At 38.5% G+C, this 18607-nt stretch overlaps 1 protein-coding gene across 1 annotated transcript; it reads right to left on the bottom strand.

Moving 5' to 3' along the window:
* Positions 1-1319: 1319 nt before the first annotated feature.
* On the bottom strand, positions 1320-8625 carry LOC107799637 (6,7-dimethyl-8-ribityllumazine synthase, chloroplastic). The gene is made up of 8 exons (XM_016622780.2): positions 8261-8625; positions 8064-8173; positions 6825-6920; positions 6086-6181; positions 5174-5252; positions 4525-4571; positions 2417-2476; positions 1320-1552 (listed from the first exon to the last, which is right to left on the bottom strand). The coding sequence occupies exons 1-8, from the start codon at positions 8418-8420 to the stop codon at positions 1505-1507; spliced, it is 696 nt and encodes a 231-aa protein (XP_016478266.1). The 5' UTR covers positions 8421-8625; the 3' UTR covers positions 1320-1504.
* Positions 8626-18607: the final 9982 nt, after the last annotated feature.

Raw genomic sequence — 18607 nt, forward strand, 5'->3', positions numbered from 1 at the left:
AAGGTAGGCATTATCTCTGCTTTCGTGTCTTCCGGTTATTGTCCCCTCTAAATTCTATACCAAGCAAGTTTCAAGAATTTTATATCCAATTTACATTATAAAATGTGGATTAATGCTTTTAATACTAACAATGGTCTCTGAATAATTAACTTTACACCTAATAATGAGAAACTTTTTGCTATTACGAAAAGGCTAATTATTCCAAATCAAATTTTATATATATAATAATGCACCATGTTTTAGGATCTTTTTCATTCCTAACAATTGATTTTTTAAGAGGATGAAAAATTGATCCCACAAAGTTAAGAACTCTCAATTTATGAATTAATCCAATTGGCTAAATTTTCTGAAATTAAATTGACAGTAACTAAACACTTATAGGATTCAAATCGCAAGTTGACTTAATTCTACAATCTCGATTCAAGAGTAAAAGAAACTTTTCTATAGCTAATCTTAATATTTAAACTTACACAAATTAGCAGTACATAACGAATTAATCATAAATAATACTATAGGACAGTTAGAAGAGTATATCCTTTTAAAAATTGAAAAAGAAAGAAACGGAAGTTTCTTATGGAAATTTTTTTTCTATATACCTAACCTTTATATCTAAACTTACAGAACTAGCAGCACACTAAAAATTAATCATATACTCCCTCTGTCCAATTATACTTGTCCACTATTGACTTGGCACACCCCTAAAGAAACGATAAATAACATGATAATCTTACTATATCACCCTAAATATTATTGTTAGAAAATCAACTTTGACTATTATACATCCTAAATATTGGGAAATGATCGGGGTAAAATAGGTATAAAATAACAAATTATCTATTGGTTTTCAAACTGGACAAGTAAAAGTATGGACAAGTAAACTTGGAGGGAGGGAATAGGAGAGTAGAATTATATCATTAAAAATTGGGGGGGGGGGGGGGAAGAAAGAATTAAAAAATGTGCACTATTTCTCCTGTTATTTACTTTTGTTTTCTACTATTGGAGAAAGGGGGTGCTGTATTATAAATAGACCCCCGACATCCTTCCCTCCAAGAACTTCCCATCTTGCTCTTGGGGAGACTCGAACTCACAACCTCTCGGTTGGAAGTGGGGGTTGCTTACCATCAGAGCAAACCCTCTTGTCTACCATCGAAACAAGCATGATGTCAATAAATTCAGCATGGGAAAAGAGAGTTTCTTTTTATAATAGGTGTCCGGGCCAACTTGCAAGCACTAACCTCCTACCAATGCAAGAGTAACAAACCCACACCCCCACCACACCCCCACCCCACAGTCAAAAGTAACTCTACGTGCTTAGGCTTAGGCAACCCGAAAAAAAGAGGCATTATTATTCAAAAATACAAAATTGAAAGATTACAGTTTTGTCCAAGAATGGCATTCCTGCAAACAATTCTCAATTGAGAATTCTGGTTCAACAGAAGAACAATATCCGAATTACAACAATTTTCTTGCAAATGATACAGCTGCTGGAAACAAGGATCTTTGCCTACTCTAAGGGCTTCAAATGGTGCTCGAACAAAGATGCCATTTCAATCTGAAACATTAGCACATTAGTATAAAATCAAACTTGAAGCACAGTAAAACAAGACTTCCAAGAAAACCAAAGCTATCTGAACTTGGAACATTTCAAGCTGCACTCCAAGCTTTTCATAACAATTTCATAACAAAAATCAAGTTGAGAGATTTGTGGACACCAAAATTGAAGTTCTCTATCCAATAGAAGAGATAAAAACAATTTCTTTTTTTCTTTTTTTTTTGTGTGACAATGATGGTATCCGACTCAACTTGTGCGCAGCACGACTATTCCACTAGGTATCTGCTATCTCCCACCAACACAAGTAGATGGTAACTCTGCCACTAAGATTTAAGCGGATGGGAAGAAATCATTAGTACGTTTGCACCCAATTCATTGATCACCGGATCACACACTTGAATGTTTAACAAAAAACACTTCTATACCATATATTTCACTTTCTTTACCCTGCTATTTTCCTGTTAAAGTGACATTTGGGTTCAGTCTTCATTAGGTGTACGATAGATTTCTTTGCCGGAAGAAGTGTCACTAAATTAAGGGAAAATTACAGTTCGTATGCACAAATTTAGTTATCCAAAGAAAGACCCAACCAAGGAAATGAGAAGTATAACCACGACCTTGCTTTTGGAATATAGACAGTATCAATTGCCAGAGAAGAATCAAAATAGTATCTTCTCAGCTTTTGTCCTCTATATACATTCTATTCCAAACTTGTGAATCAAAGCTACAACTCGTACCAGGAATAAATGATACTAAGGAAATTACAGAAAAGCACCATATAACAAAGGCATTTTGAGAAGAATCAGACAAGACAGATAACTTGTTGATACAATAAGTAATGCCACACAATTACAGGCAACTTACAGATGTCAATGCTGCTTCGGCACCTTTATTCCCAGACTTTCCACCAGCACGATTGAAGGCCTGCAATATTATGGGATTTTCATCATACGATATGCTATCAAACCACAAAGACGCTGCCCTTGACAGCATAAGAGGCAGGCAGAGAGAAAATAAGGACGGGAGATTTAGAGGGGTTCTGGTCAATTTTCCAGCAAGCCAAGAAGAATGTTGAGTTATATATATAGATCCAAGAGGCAGTAAATTATGCTCCCTCTGTTTCAATTTATGTGAACCCGTTTAACTGGGCACGGAGTTTAAAAAAAGAGAGAAGACTTTTGAACTTGTGGTGTAAAATGAGGCGCATATATTTTGTGTGGCTATAAATCATTGCATAAAGGTAAATTATTTCCAATGAGGAAAGAGATCATTCTTTTGGCACGGACTAAAAAGAAAATAGGTTCACATAAATTGAAACGGAGGGAATAGATCTTATATTGATCCACAGAAATTAACAGCTACCAACAACAGTACTTTAATTTGTTCAACTTCATTGGCTACTCTTCTGATAAACAAGGTGCGATATTAGATGAAAGACATACCAACTGGTGCTCAGAATGTCAAATATGATTTTTTTTTCCCTTGAATAGCTTTAGGTTTAAGTAAGCTGGCCAAGTTAGAAATTATGATATCCTACAGATGGTACAAATAGCACATATAGAGGGCACCATGAAAGAATTTGCTTAAAATGGTTAGGTCATGTTCCATGTTGTCTTCAAGATGTACTGGTCCATAGGTAGAACATAGGTGTGACAAAAAAATGATTATAGGTGCATAACAGGAACGAAGTAGACTTAAAATCACCTGAAATGAAGTTGTCTCAAAGGATCTCAAATCTCTTAAAACAAATACAGACATAACTGAAAATAGAACACTACTGAAGCAAAAGATCTATATAGACGACCAACTAATTGAGATTACACTAGTTACGTGTGTAAAGGGATAAGTGCAAGATTTAGAGAACTCTTAATTTGCCTAAAAGGCACATAATAATTTAGTATCGTAATGAAATGAACCTGAATAAAGATGGAAATAAAGGATTCATATTGTCAACCCCAACTGATTCAGGATTGAGGTATAGCTGATTGATCTTAATATAGGCTTAAGTAAGTTAGTTGCACAAGTGTAGGTAGAAATATATGCATAATTCACATCAGTTCGAGAGCAAAGAGCACAGATCCAACTTACTCCAGCATTTCTAATAAACTAAAGTACAAGATCAAGTGACTCCTAGTATTTTGATATTTATTCTCTCTATCTCTTTCCCTGCCGACATCTACCAAGCATTTTGAGTCTAAATATACTCAGTCCTAATCCTATTGCTTTTTATTCCACTAGATCAGACTCCTAGACCGAAATCTTGGTAGTTCTGATTTTAATGTCAATTGCTCTTTGCTCATGCATCTTTCATTTTTTTAGCTTTTTCATTGCCCCTGTAGATACGTTATTCTTGGCAGAGTTCCTTGAAATACTTTCTTACTTTTTCTCAACAAGTGCAAGGGCTGGGGCATGATCACTTCTTTCCACATATGAGCAATTAATGGGATTAAGATGCAGTTTATGTAATTTAAAATATTCTCTTTGTTCAGTTGACAAATAAACATTTGACACTAGTAAGAAGGACGTTATCCATTTTTCAGGTTGCAAAATCATGTTTTGCCTAGTATTTTGAACTGGGCTGCCCTTTTCTTTTCCTAGTCATTTTGAAGCTACTGAAAGAATAAAAATGAAATAAAGAAAATGAACGCCATGCAAACTCTTCCCCACCTCTTAAAACTAGACTCCTGGGATATGATGTATTTTATGCCATGCACACCAGGCATGTGCAGAGAAGGTGGAGTTCCAAGCTTTGTTATTTTACGCTAAAGCTATATATGATTGTACGGACACATTAGTAAAAGGTCATATCTCTTTTAGTTATGTCCAAGAATTAACGTATTTAATTGAAGTTAGAAATAAAAGAAACAAAGTAACAAATTACTACAAAATCGCTACAACAATTAGTCGCTACCATAGATATAATCCTACTAATATGCTTGTGTAGAATAGAACTGATTTCCTAGAAAATTTACCTGTTCCAAGGTATCACATGTCAGAACACCAAATATGCAAGGAGTACCTGCACCCATTACATTAGGGAGATTTTAATATTCATCAGCTAATGCAAAAATGAACTGAAAAGCTAGCAACTAATGAAAGAAAATAAAGCTACAAGTCACTGTGTTACACACATGATACTAGAATAAATACCATGAACTTACCAACTGCTACCTACATCCTAAGCCAAATTACATTGGAAACATAAAGAAGTCTGCTAACTAACTCACTTCTCAAGTTGTCTCATTAAGAAATAAAGTTCCTATCCTCTTCCAGCTATTCAGGAAAAGGTTACTGTGTTGCAACTCGTGAACAAATTTCAGTAGATGGAAATATGACTAAAATGATTAGATGGCCAAGTTATCCCAAACTGTCTACATTTCAAAAGGCGAGAGTCACTTTGGAGTGAAGAAACTTTGGAAAGAGGTGTGATAGGGCCAGGGTGTTGGGAGGGCTGCATGAAATCTATGATATTCTATTTCCATATCTCAGCAAGATCACTATACCACAAAGCGTTAGCAATGATCAAGAATTGTACCTTTCAGAAAATAATGCAAATTTTTTAAAAGATAATTAGAAAATAATTTACTGTTTACTGCCTATCCTGAATGTAGTTCACTTTACCTGAATTTAAACCTGCTGAAAGTACTCCAGATGTGGTAGCATTAACCACGGCATCGTAGTGAGAGGTATCACCTTTAATCTACTGGCCGCAAAACACAATGAAAAATAGAAAATTAAAAGATAATAATCCACACAGCAGCAAGAAGGAACAAAATTAACTTCCATGTACGACATACCTATGGAAAATATTAGGCATGTCAAGATTTAGATAAAGACAGAAATCAGAAAGATGGATCGTTTGATTTATAGAAAAAACTGCTAGCATAGTACGTATTTCTCTCTTGTCTTTGCTTCGATGTTCTGAGTCTAGCTTTATATTGCCTTTTCTCAATTGGAACACCTAAGCCTTTTGGCTAAAAATATTACAAGTTCCAAAAAAGATAAAACTAGAAACACTGACCAAGACAAATCATATAATTTAAATACAGCACATTCGGATTGATTTTTCCATTCCTCATCGTGCAAACCCCAAAAAAGAAAAAGAGTATGAATTTTAAGAAACATAAACTTCAATAAGGAATTTAAACCCGAATATGTTTCTTCCGTTAATTATTTTTCTTATATATCAAAAGTAGTCTTATAATCTGTCATCCTTGGTTGAGTTTTGTTATATCCGCCATTACTTTTTCATTCAATTGGAGGAGGGGGTTTGTAACAAAGTGCAATTTTTTCATCAGGAACAAAGGACACAGTGCATGTTCTCATCAATTCTAAGTTGGTTAACAGAATCAGCTCAATAGGAAAACTGATGGTCACATAAGACATACAGAGCTGAAAAACCAAAAGGAAACTAATTGCAATCACCCGCATTTTCATAGCCATAAAAGAAAACCACCAAAAGACACAGTTGGAGGAGGTAAGAACAGAACAAGAAGGTACACAAAGTAACATGCAGTTCTGACGGAAGCTTACCACAGCACCAATACACAATATTGATTGATATTTTTGCGACTTGCCAAGTTGCTGTGCAACAACACCAATTTCAAAACTACCAGGAACCCATACAACCTGCACAAATTTCATTATGAGAGATGATGCCATGAAATGGAAGAGACTACTAATCACGCTGCCTAAAGTCTGCACTGAATCTATGATATGATATATTCTAGAACATAATATCACCATTATGCTATGGTCTTTTTTCTAAATGAAATTATGTTCTTAAAGAAGCTATAATTATATAGTACTTATGCTCTAACATAGCAAATAATGGAAAAGACTTTTGAAGATCAGCTCTTAAGTACTCCAGTAAATTACTAGTAACTACAAGTTCATGAATCCACACAAATTAGCTTTCTTTTTTTCTTTTTCTTAGAGGGGGTATTTGTGTAAATGAACCCATCTTAATTGCATAATCAGGTGACCAGTGTTTCTCTTTCCCCTTCTCTTAGGATTTGGCCTACTTTTAATAGCTGATCTAACGTATTAATCTTCAATGCGAGCTCAACCAGTGACATTCTTTCTTTCAACCTCTCTTATTCATGTATATTTAAATTGAAGGGAAAAAAAGGTTTTACTTTGAGTGATGAACCAGACATACTGGAGAAACTATCATCTAACAATGCCTGCCTCACATTCTATAATCAATTAATCTATAATTGTTTGAGACACTAGCAAGAACGCATAAGGGAGATAAATATTGAAGACATACATCAATGTTTTCTTCTCTGACAGAGTAACTCTTGAAAGTGTCCAAAGCACCCTCCAAAAGCTTCTTGGTGATCAGATCGTTAAAACGTGAAACCACCTGTAGAATCACAGAAGGCAATTCATAAGCATTAGTGCCTACTTCCACGGCTCGAACCGATAATCTATAAGTCACACAGAGACAACTTTACCGTTGCTCCAAGGCTCCCCTTCTAATATAGAAAAGAACCAATAGAAATTAAAATTTGGAACCGATAACAAAGTCAATTGTAGTATCGACTTTAAGTAAAAGCAAACACACAACAGACCAAATTCATCAACATTTGGGGGGGGGGGGGGGGTTAAACATAACTATCTTGTTACAAATCACCCAGAGACAAAATGCCAACACCTTGAAATCCTTTCCAGCGAAAAAATGGACACCTAATAATAGCTGGTTTGACTATGTATAATTGATTCTCCCTCGGTCCCAATTTGTTTGGCAGTGTTGATGGAACACTTTTAAGGAAAGAAAAGTTGTTTGACACATGAGCTACATATGCATACAAAATAACAAAAGTTCCCTAACTACATCCTTTCTTTTGTATTCTTTTTTGATAACTGAGACACGCCCAAAATGGCGCACACTTTGAAACGCGGTAGATAATGGGTCCGGCCCTCTACCCTTCTCTACTTAAATACCAGGCTTTTTGTTTGCGACAAGGTTCGAATCCATGACGTGCGCCTAACCAACATATCCTAACCAACATATCACGCGTTGCGCTCTTACAACTAGACCAAAACCTAGGGGCTCCTCTCTTTTGTATTCTATATTGCGCAGCCATTGTATTTTTTTAAATTAAAGAATGGGAATTAACCAATTCCTCTTTTGCCATTCATTTTTTTAATCATCCCGATATCTTCCCCCAATCCTTCTATTCCTGATTACGGGTAATCAGTGAAAGCTTTTCGAAATATTATATATTTGGAGTGAAAAGTAGTTCTTTCGTCTTGAAACTGAATAACGGTTGCAACAGCTCATGACAACGATAAAATGTGAGAAATAGTGCCAAACAAATTGGGACGAAAAAATTACTAAAATGTAGAGAGTATGAAAACATGTAGAAGTTAAAGACCTAACTTATAAATACCAAACTCCACCAAAGAAGCAATATGTAATAATGGAAAAAATACCAAACTCCACCAAAGAAGCAATATGTAATAATGGAAAAAAAAATAAAGGGTAAAAAGGGAAGAAACGTACAATAGCAAAGCGATGTCCCTGTGCAGATAGAAGAGAACCCCTCAACTCTCGAACAGCTGATGTCTGAACTAAATCAGTACGTTTTTGTTCCTTGCTTGCAAATCCAAAACCTAGTCAATTAAAAAAAGAATTCACAAATTTTAAGCAAAATATAACACCAATCCAAATACAGAAATAAGATAGAAATTGGTACTTACCTTGGGATTGAGTGAAAGAGAGAGCAGCAGTTAATTTAGGTGAAGAAGAAATGGCTGTGTTATGGAAAGATAAGGAGAAGAAGGGACGATGTGAGGGATTGAAAGTTGATTGACGAAGTGGAACAAGACCGATTTCTCCAAATGCCGCAGTATTTGCCATTTTCTTCACTCTTTGGACTGTGATGTGGAAAATTTTAAAGAGGGAAATAGAAAAAGAAAACTAATGCAATTGATGACTTCAAGTGAGCTTACTACTACAGAATTTTAAGTCGAGTTGACGCTCAAATGAATTTGTTATAGTACCAAATTCATGTGAGCCACTATAGTTCAAAAAAAAAAATAGTTCAAAAAAAAAAAAATAGTTCAAATGCAGTATCAAACAAAAACTAGAGTAATGGCAACCTAATTTTCTTGTCCCCACAAATAGGATCATTTTTAAATTTTGACCTTTCTAAAAGAGGTCTTGAAAAAATAGCTTTTCATCGAATTTGGGAAGGTTCGGCAACCCCTAAAATATTTTCATATAATAATCATAAGGATTTATCACAAAAACTGATAATTGCCAGAATTTTTCATATGATAATTTGTCAAACATGAGGAACTGCTAGGATATTGTAATTGTTTAATCGTAAAATAATACAATTAAATTTATATGTAGTTTATAGACAAGTGAATCGAATTGATCATAAAATGATAAATAAATTAGACAAAAATATAAGACTTAGCCTTGAAGTTAAAATAAAACAGCAGAAATCGTGGTTCCGAGAGCAGAGCTTCCAGAGGCAGTAATAACAGTACAAATAAACAAGAACGTAAGATGTTATTAAGCTTTGAATAGAATATAGCGTATGCTTGCGAGAAAATTCATGTCATCTACAATGGTTGAGGAGCTCACTATTTATAGCTGCACCTAGAGAACAAGGTTCTAGGATCAAGTCTCTCTTAAATGACAATTATGAAGGCCATTGAAGAACGTGTAACGGTAGGCAGTGAATGTCGTATTCTTTGTAAGGGACCGTGCACTTAATGATATAGAATATTCTTCATTAAATGCTACCGGGTGACATTCGCCTTTATGAATACCATTCTCTTCGAGATCGTTGTCTTCGGACCTGACTGTCTTTTGTCTTCGGCTCCATGTGTCGCTTTCTCATGCGATCATTAAATATGAACATATTTTACCCTATACAGATAGTCCCCCTCCTTTTCGAGGGCACAACCTTGTGCACCGAAAAGTTGGTAGAAATACCCTTTTTGGCAAAAAAAATTACTAACCCTTTCTGAAAAAAATTTGACGGTTAATTAGACGTATATCTCTCCTCATTTAATGCCCCGAACATGCATCATCCCACGATTCAGCACCACTTTTGCCGGTTATTGAGGTAATTATGGCCACAATTTTAGCCGCATATTCATTTACTTATACGCATCAAACTTCTTCATTTACACTTCAAAATTTTCCAAGCTTTCTCAAACTTTCTTTACTTAACTTGTATTTGTCTTCAACTTTCTCTAACCTTCTTCTTTAGAGAAAACCCTTTTCTTCCTTCTGATAACAATGGTTTTTTCTTCCAGAAACCCTAGTTCCTCAAAGAACAGAGGTAAAGTTGTTGATGCTCCTCCTCCTACGGTGAGCACCATTATTCCAAGAAGTTTTGACACGACTAAGGACTTCGGAGAGAAATATCCTTTCGTTGACCCTCGTATATGAGCAGATGGAGTGTATCCTTCTTTCATCCGTCCTTCCAGCGTTCATGTTGGGAAGGAAGACTGTCATTGCCCTGATTTAAACATCATCGCTCATGATCTGGCGGAGCGGATAACCTTGCCCAAGAAGGGTTTCACATATTATTATATGTATCCTTTCACGCTGGGGCCGTTTTTTTTAGTAGGGAGCTTGACTCTGTTATCGGGGAGTTCTGCATCCGTTACCAAGTATGCCTAGCACAAGTAAGTCCTTCTATGCGGAGTACAGTTGCTTGTCTTCGACATCTATGCCAGGAGACGGGAGAGGAGTTAACCCTAGCTCGATTAATGAACCTTTATTGCCCTAAGATTTTCCATGGGGGAGATGATAAATTTCAGCAAACGTGGCTACCATGCTCTGCTAACCAGCATAGATGATGACAACAGTCGTGGGTGGAGGGATCGGTTTGTTATAGTTTCCACCAGGGAAATCATTCCGTCCACAGCTCTATCTTTTTCGGAATTGTGGAACCGTACTCGTAAGTTCCTTGTTTGTCTTTTCTTCTAGTTAAAGATCACCCCATGTTGTTACTGATCCCTCTTCTTTCACTTATTTCAACAACTCGATGGACTCCATCGAGGATCAAAAGCTTGGACCGGTGGGTCCAAAATATTTTGGACGTCACTGCGCCCGAGCCCCGCACGTGGAAAGAACTGCACTTAAATATGGGTGGAAAGCTAAAAATCATGGTAGGTTGAACTCAACTTGTTTTTACCTTTCGTATAAGAAAACTGATTAACCTTTTTCTCCTGTTGAAATCAGTTCTACCCGAGGGCCCAGTTGTCGTCCCCAAAGAGGATGTTTTGGTTGATCCTTCAAATACGGCGAGGCTGTTGTAGGAGGCCTTTTTCGAACGGTTGTAGTTCGTACTACATCTGGTGCAAGCGCTTCTTCTCGGAGTCCCCAGCTGGAGAACAAGCAACCAAAAAGACGATGCTCCTCCACAGCCGGGGGAAAAAATAAAAAAGCAAAGAATACAGCACCCCATCCATCCCCGGATGTTGTGTGATAAGTGTCGCGCTCGAGCCGGCCATAGACATCGTGGTGAACGACGATGATGGAAAAACCAGTAATGAGGGGGCTTCTCTACATAGAAGACAACGACCTTCATCAGCTCAACAAAATGCTTAATTTGTTGAGCTAGTTACACCAACTGAGGACGATGCCTCGGCACTCTAGGGGAGTATGATATGGTGGAAAATGCTAACTCTCGCTTCCGATTCTAGTCGTTGTGCCCGTTACTTTGAATCTGAGTACCAGGTTCCTTCCATATTTGGTTGATGAGAAACCAACAACCAGCACTGCATTTGCCGCAAAATCTTCTCAACCTATAACGCCATCAGCTTCGTCTACTTCTTTACCAACTCTGCCTTCACCACTAGCTACTGCTACATCATCTCCACCGGCCGCAGTTGCCCGATAGGAGGATGTCTCTCTTCCCCAGTCCCCAGTTCATAGGAATTTAGGGCAAAATTATGATGCCCCTCCGAAGATCCCCAAAGGCGGATGAGTGTCACCCTCTCGGTTTCTACCGAATGCCATCTATTGTCCTGACCAGTGGAATATCTAATTATCAGAAGACTTTGTCTTCAGAAAAGATATGAATAAAATACAAACTCTCTCGGGAGAGTGTTTGTTGAATAATGTTATGCACAACGCAACGACGGTATAATCTTTGGTTCCTTTATTGTTTGTTCTATCGTTGTTATGGCAAGGTTTTGAGTTTGTATTTTTAATTTGTAGGGTAAACTTCTTGCTTCCGAGGGCCTTCGAAGGTTGATTCTTGATAAGGAGGATCGTACCTCCGAGAGGGATCAATTATTGGCTGAGCGGGATCAGATTTTTGCATGCCTTCCGAAATTGGAAGCACGAGCTGCTAAGGCTGCTGAATTGGGGGCTCGGTTGTAGCAAAGTGAGCAAGAGGTAGTAACTCTTAGCGGGAGATTGCCCTATTAAGGATACAATTTGAAGAAGTTAAGGCCAAATGGGTTGAAGTCCATAATGTCGTTCTTGCTGCATCCGATCATGAGGCTGCCTCTGCTAAAAGATTGAGTAATTTGGAGGCAACCTTAAACTCCAAAGTTGAAGAAGTTACTACTGCTGTGGAGAAGTATACCCTATTGGAGGAGAGGAACAAGAAGGTCAGAGAGCACAATAAGGTTTTTAGCTCCATTGTCTGTGACCTTGATGTCAGTCTCCGGGAAACTAAATCCAAACGGGACAACCTTTCCGCTGAGGTTGACCAACATAAAGAAGAATTTAAGCTCCGAGCGGCTTCTCTCATTATTGAAAATATATTCTATGTACAGTATAAGGAGAAAAACCTTGGAAGAGGCCAAATCGGGTGTCATCGATTTTGATGTTGAAATTGCTAAGGCTCGTGAGCTGTAGTCAACTGCCCGAAGGGGTCTTCCAATCCGGCCTGATGCTGCTAACTCTTCTGGTTCCGGTTTCGAGTTCTCGAAAACTAAAGAAGAACTGGAAGGTGACAATGCAGAAGGCCAAAATGGTGAAGGCCAAGATATTTAACCGGCAGCGGATCCACCCACTTCTCCTGGGGTGCAAATGTTTCTCTTTTCCGGGTTCCGGAGATGTAGCAGCTTAGTTTTTACTTTCTTTTCTTTCTCATATATTTGTATTTTTGTTATTTGGCGTGTTTATTGTGAATAGAAATATCTTTTCGTTCAAGTATCATACAAGTTTTTCTCTTTGCGCACTTTCTATTTAAGTATAGCGCAAGTCTTCATTTTTGCGTTCATATTTTTAAGTATTCTCACAAGTTTTCCGCACTGAGATATGCAAGGCTTCGAGTGTATCTTTCCCTAGTAATATTTGGATTCAGGGTACAAGTCCTTTCGAAATCAACCCTTTAACGTGAGGGTTTCATACGAGAGTGCCCTCTTATATTTACGGTGCTCTTGAAGATGACGTCTCCTGTTCATTACAGCACTAGCATTTGAAGTACTTGTTTAACTTTCAAGTGATAAAATTAATTCATCAATAGGACAAGATATAAGATAAAGACTTTAATTTATTCCTTCCATTTACAAAAAGTGCATAAACATTCGTTGTGCTAAAAAGAAATGGCCAATACTTATGGCTAACTTGTAATACTTGTTTCTACGGGGCTGGCCGCGCAGTCCCTAGTACTAATAATACAACTTTGTTTTCGGGTTTCGTATTCCAGTCAATATAGCAGTCATTGTTGCCATATCCTCATATTATTCCCCCTCAGTGTTCGAATGAGAAGAATGCCAATTTGAACACTTGAAGTTTTGCACCTTTTTTAGGATTCCACTAGTGAATGGTTAGATAATCTTTAGTTCGATAGTAAACTTCACTTCCCCATAGGAATTTATGCTATCGAGCCAAAGATTATCTAACAATCCTCTAGTGGCTTGCACTTCTGAATGGTCAGGTAATCTTTGTTTGACAACAAACTTTACTTCCCGGTAGAAACTTTGCTACCAAGCAAAAGACTATCTAACCGCTCTATAGTGGCTCTTTGCTTGTGTGCCTTGTCATTTAAAGGTGTGCCTTGTCATTTAAAGGTCTTACTTCTGCTGACAAAGCTTCCTTTGTAGTATGATTTCCGTTGCTGCCTCGTTAAAACCCTTGCCAGAAAAAACCAATTGGGCCAAAAACTGGACGAAGGGAAAAAGAATGCAGCACATACTTTCAGTATAGGCGAGGCTCATCGGCAATAGTATCTTTTGAGGTGTGCCACATTCCAGTTTCTTGGCAACTTTTCTCCTTCTTGATTTTCCAATGCATATGACCCCTTCCCGGTGACAGCTAAAACCCGGTGGGGGACTTCACATGTTGGACCTAGCTTCCCCCTATTGAGCTCCCAGTTGTTCTAAGTTACTTTCCTTAAAACTAAGTCTCCTACTTTGACATAACGGAGGTTGGCTCTTCGGCTGATATATCTTTCTATTCTCTACTTTTGGGCTGCCATCCTTATATGCGCCAAGTCTCTGCGTTCATCGAGCAGCTCCAATTTGACCAACATTGCTTCATTGTTTATTTCTTCGTCTGCTCGAAAATATCTCAAAGTAGGTTCTCCTTCTTCAACCGGGATTAGGACTATTGATCCGTACACAAGAGAGAAAGAAGTCTCCCTCTTGCTTAATTTGGTCGTTGTCCGGTACGCCTGTATTACTCCTAGTAGTTCTTTAGGCCATTTGCCTTTGGACGATTCCAATCTCTTTTTGAGATTTTGGATAATCACCTTGTTTGTTGATTCTGATTGACCGGTTGTGGTCGGGCGACATGGTAATGAAGTAATTCTTTTGATTTTTAAGTCTTCAAGGAACTTTGTAACCTTTGCGTCTATGAATTGTGGACCGTTGTCAAAGGCTATCTCTTTTGGTATCCCAAATCTGCAAATTATATTTTCCCACGAGAAATCTACCATTTCGCGTACACCGATCTTCTGATAGGGACCTGATTCAACCCACTTAGAAAAATAGTTAGTTAAAATCAAAAGAAATCTTACCTTTCTGGGGGCCGGTGGCAATGGTCCGACGATAACCATCACCCACTTCATGAACGACCATGGTGACAAAACTAAGTGCAGTGGCTCTACCAGTTGATGCACCAATAGTGCGTAACATTGACATTTATCACATTTTTTACATAAGCCATGGCGTCTTGTTCCATCCGGGGCCAATAGTATCCTGCCCTAATGAATTTTAACACTAAGGAATCCGCACCTAAGTAATTTCCTCATATGCTTTCGTGGACTTCTCGCATAACATAGTTAGTTTCGGAAGCTCCCAAACATTGAGCCAACGGGACTTAAAATGATCTTCTGTACAATTGACCTCCATTGAAGCTGTATCGAGCTACTTTAGTGCGCAACGCTCTAGATGCCTTAGGATCTTCAGGCAATTTTCATGCTCAAGGTAGTCAATGATCTCATTTCTCCAGTCCTAACCAAATTGGTCGCGTTTACCTCATAATAGCTTTTCTCATCTAATACCAAATGCATAAGCTATACGACTGTATTGGAGTCAAATCCGTTCATTTTCGTGGATGACCCAAGATTGGCTAGTGCATTTTCTTCCATATTACCTTCCCTCAGAATGTGTGTAATTGACCATTCACTGAACCTGGCGAGCAGAGCCTAGATTTTCACTACATATTGTTGCATGCGTTCCTCTTTGGCTTCAAAGATCCCGTAGACCTGATTTACTACCAATTGGGAGTCGCGTTTGATTTTTATGACCTCGGAGTCCAGTCCCCAGGCCAGCTCGAGTCTTACAATCAAAACTTTATAATTTGCTTCATTATTAATCAGTGGAACAGTTCTTATGGCATGACTTCGGGTTTCTCCCGATGGTGTGATTAGCACTATGCCAAGCTCAGACCTCTTCACATTAGAAGCTCCATTCGTGAAAAAGGTCAAAAATCCTGATGTCGATTCTGGCACCATTACTGCTTCTTTGGTAGCCAAAGGTAACCCGTCTAGGACTGAAATCAGCCACAAAGTCAACCAAAACTTGCGACTTAATCGCAGTCCTTATACTCTATATCAAATTCGCTCATTTCAACAGCCCATTTGTCCAGCCTACCTGAAAGTTCAGGTTTTTAAAGAATATTCGGGAAAAGTGGTCACCACAGCATCGGGTGACATTGGAAATATGGTCTTATCTTTCAAGTGGCAGCCACGGCTAAGGCCAATTTTTCTAGATGTGGGTAGCGAGTTTCTGCTCCTACTAAAATTTTACTAACACTATTAGGAGATTGCATTCCTTCATCCTCACGGACTAAAACGACACTTACTGCTACCTCCGAGACCGCTAAGTAGATCAACAGTTGCTTGCCTTCCTTCGGTTTTGGCAATAATGAAGGACTTGACAAATACCTTTTCAAATCCTTTAAAGCCTGCTGACATTGTGGGGTCCATTTAAAGTTATTCTTCTTTTTGAGGAGTGCAAAGAAATTATGGCATTTTTTCGAAGACCAAAAAATGAATCTACTTAAAGCGGTCAGTCTCCCTGTCATCTGTTGAACCTTTTTTATGCTTGATAGCTGGTCATGGATGTCTTCGATGGCTTTAATTTTGTCATGGTTAACTTCGATTTCCCTTTGCGACACAAGAAATCCTAGGAACTTACCAGAACTAACCTGGAATGCACAGTTCTTGGGATTAAGCTTCATGTTGTGCTTCCTTAAAATGTCAAAGGTTTCTTGCAGGTGTTTAAGATGATCACCGGCGTTCAAAGACTTAACCAGCATACCATCTATGTAAACCTCTATAGTTCTCCCTATTTGTTTCTCAAACATATTGTTTACAAGCCGCTGGTAGGTGGCTCTGACGTTCTTTAGCCCGAAAGGCATCACATTATAACAATATGTCCCGAAGTTCGTTATGAACGAAGTTTTTTCCTAACCCTTCAGGTTTATCTTAATTTGGTTGTACCGGAATAAGTATCTAGGAAACTCATTAACCCATGCTCGACCGTCGCATCAATCATTTGATCAATATTTGGCAATGAGAATGAGTCTTTTGGGCACGCCTTATTTAAATCCTTATAGTCTACACATATGCAAAATTTATTATTTTTCTTTGGAACTACTACTACGTTAGCTAGCCAGTCAAGATACTTTACCTCTTGGATTGAACCGATATCAAGCAGTCGAGTTACCTCTTCTTTAACGAATTTTTTCCTGACCTCAGCAATAGGACATTTTTTGTCTTAGTAGACGGATGTTAGGATCCAGGCTTAGTTTGTGCATGGTCACTTCTGGTGGGATACCTGTCATATCCGCATGCGACGACGCAAAATAATCGACAATAAATTTAAGAAATTCGATAAATCTAGTCCTGAGCTCGGGGTTTAATCCTATTCCCAAGTGGAACTTCCTCTCCAGGAACTTTTCGAACAATGCAATTTGTTCGAGTTCTTCCATTGTGGATTTTGTTGTGTCTGTTTCTTCCGGTACCTGGAAATATCTTGGTACCTGATAGGATTCCGACGACTCCTCCCCCTGGAAACTGAGATTGCATTCATCTCCTTTATTATTGGTTGGTCACCTCTTATTTGTTTAATTCCCTCTGGAATTGGGAATTTCAACAACTAATAATATGTTCAGGAAAATATTATAGCCCATATCGCCGTCCATCACCTCGAAAAGGATCGTCTTCATCACCCCCTCATCATTTGTGGGCGGCAGGATCTCTCCTCGGGTTGTTACGCTCGCTAGGTTAAACCAGATGAGGAGTTTTGCGGCTGGAATGATACTTCTGGTGATCTTGGCTTGCTCTAAAACTCTCGACTGAATAATATTGTCCGAACTTTCTAGGTCAACCAAAACACATTTAATTGTAAAGTCTAATACATTAAAATAGATTACTAATTCATCGTTGTGCGGGAGCAGCATTCCATCTGCCTCTTCTTCTATGAAAGTAATATTGTCCTCAACGACTTTACAGAGTCTTTTATCGTGGGTCACTGACACCTTCATCTTTTTCTCTGCCAAAAATGCCACCTTGTTAATCTTGTCCCCCTCCCCCCCTAAAAAAAATTATGTTGATCATCAAGCGTGGGGAATCTTCTCCTACTTTCAACGTTCTACATTATCACGATTGCGACCATAGTTATTTCTATCCCGGTCGCTTAAAAATTCACTAAGATGACCATTTTTCAGCAATGTCGCCACCTCCCAACGCAAATGCCAATAGTCCCCTGTTTGGTGACCATTGGTCCTATGATATTCGCACAACAAATTAGGATCACCTTGGCTCGGATCGGATCACATTGGCTTCGAAAATCGTGCTTCTTTAATGTTCCTCATTGCCGAAACCAACTCCACTATGCTGGCATTAAAGTTGTATTCAGAAATCCTGGGGTAGGAAGAATCTTGAGAACTCGATGTCTCCTTGTCCTGCAATTACCTATTATTTCGGCCGCGGTCAGATCTCCTATCGGTAGCAAATCTATCCGTAGATGGGAAAGCTTTGCCGCGCCCTTCGGCCCATTCATAGGGTAAAAATCGTATCCTTGAAGAACATCGATCTATGTCAAAATCATCCTTTAATTTCTCTTTATTCTTCTCCTGGTCCCGACCCTTGGTCGACGTCGGGAAACCGAGCTGATCATCCTCAATTATTTCTTTGACCAGTACCAGCTGTGAACATTTACCCAAGTTGTTGCTTGGAACTAGAGCAAACTTTCTTTCAATTTTCGGGAAGCGTCGGAACTTCTTGGATTCAGACCTTTAGTGAATGCTTCATTTGCCCACTCATCCGGTACGACCGGTAGTAACATCCTTTCCTTCTAGAATCTGGTCACGAATTCTCGCATCAATTCGAACTCTCCTTGTGCAATCATGAATACGTCGGCCTTTCGGACATGTACCTTCCTGGCCCTACATGGGCATTGATGAAAGAGTCTGCGAGCATCTTAAAGAAGTTTATGGAGTGCTCGGACAAAAGCGAATACCATGTCAGGCCTCTCTTTGTAAGGATTTCCCCGAATTTCTTCAACAAGACTGACTCCATCTCGTGGGGAGCTAAATCATTTCCCTTCACTGCCATTGTATATGTGGTGATGTGCTCCCGAGGATCCGAAGTCCCATCATACTTCGGCACA

This window comes from Nicotiana tabacum, chromosome 5 (genome assembly GCF_000715075.1).
Source record: "Nicotiana tabacum cultivar K326 chromosome 5, ASM71507v2, whole genome shotgun sequence".
Lineage (NCBI taxonomy): Eukaryota > Viridiplantae > Streptophyta > Magnoliopsida > Solanales > Solanaceae > Nicotiana > Nicotiana tabacum.

What these genes read in the sequence shown, in the direction of transcription:
- LOC107799637 (XM_016622780.2), bottom strand. Translation starts at nt 8,420, where the DNA reads ATGGCAAATACTGCGGCATTTGGAGAAATCGGTCTTGTTCCACTTCGT. An exon ending in TATTGTGTATTGGTGCTGTG is followed by an intron (nt 5,253 to 6,085) that starts GTAAGCTTCCGT and finishes TGCGGCCAGTAG; the next exon opens with ATTAAAGGTGATACCTCTCA. An exon ending in CCGAAGCAGCATTGACATCT is followed by an intron (nt 1,553 to 2,416) that starts GTAAGTTGCCTG and finishes CTAATGTTTCAG; the next exon opens with ATTGAAATGGCATCTTTGTT.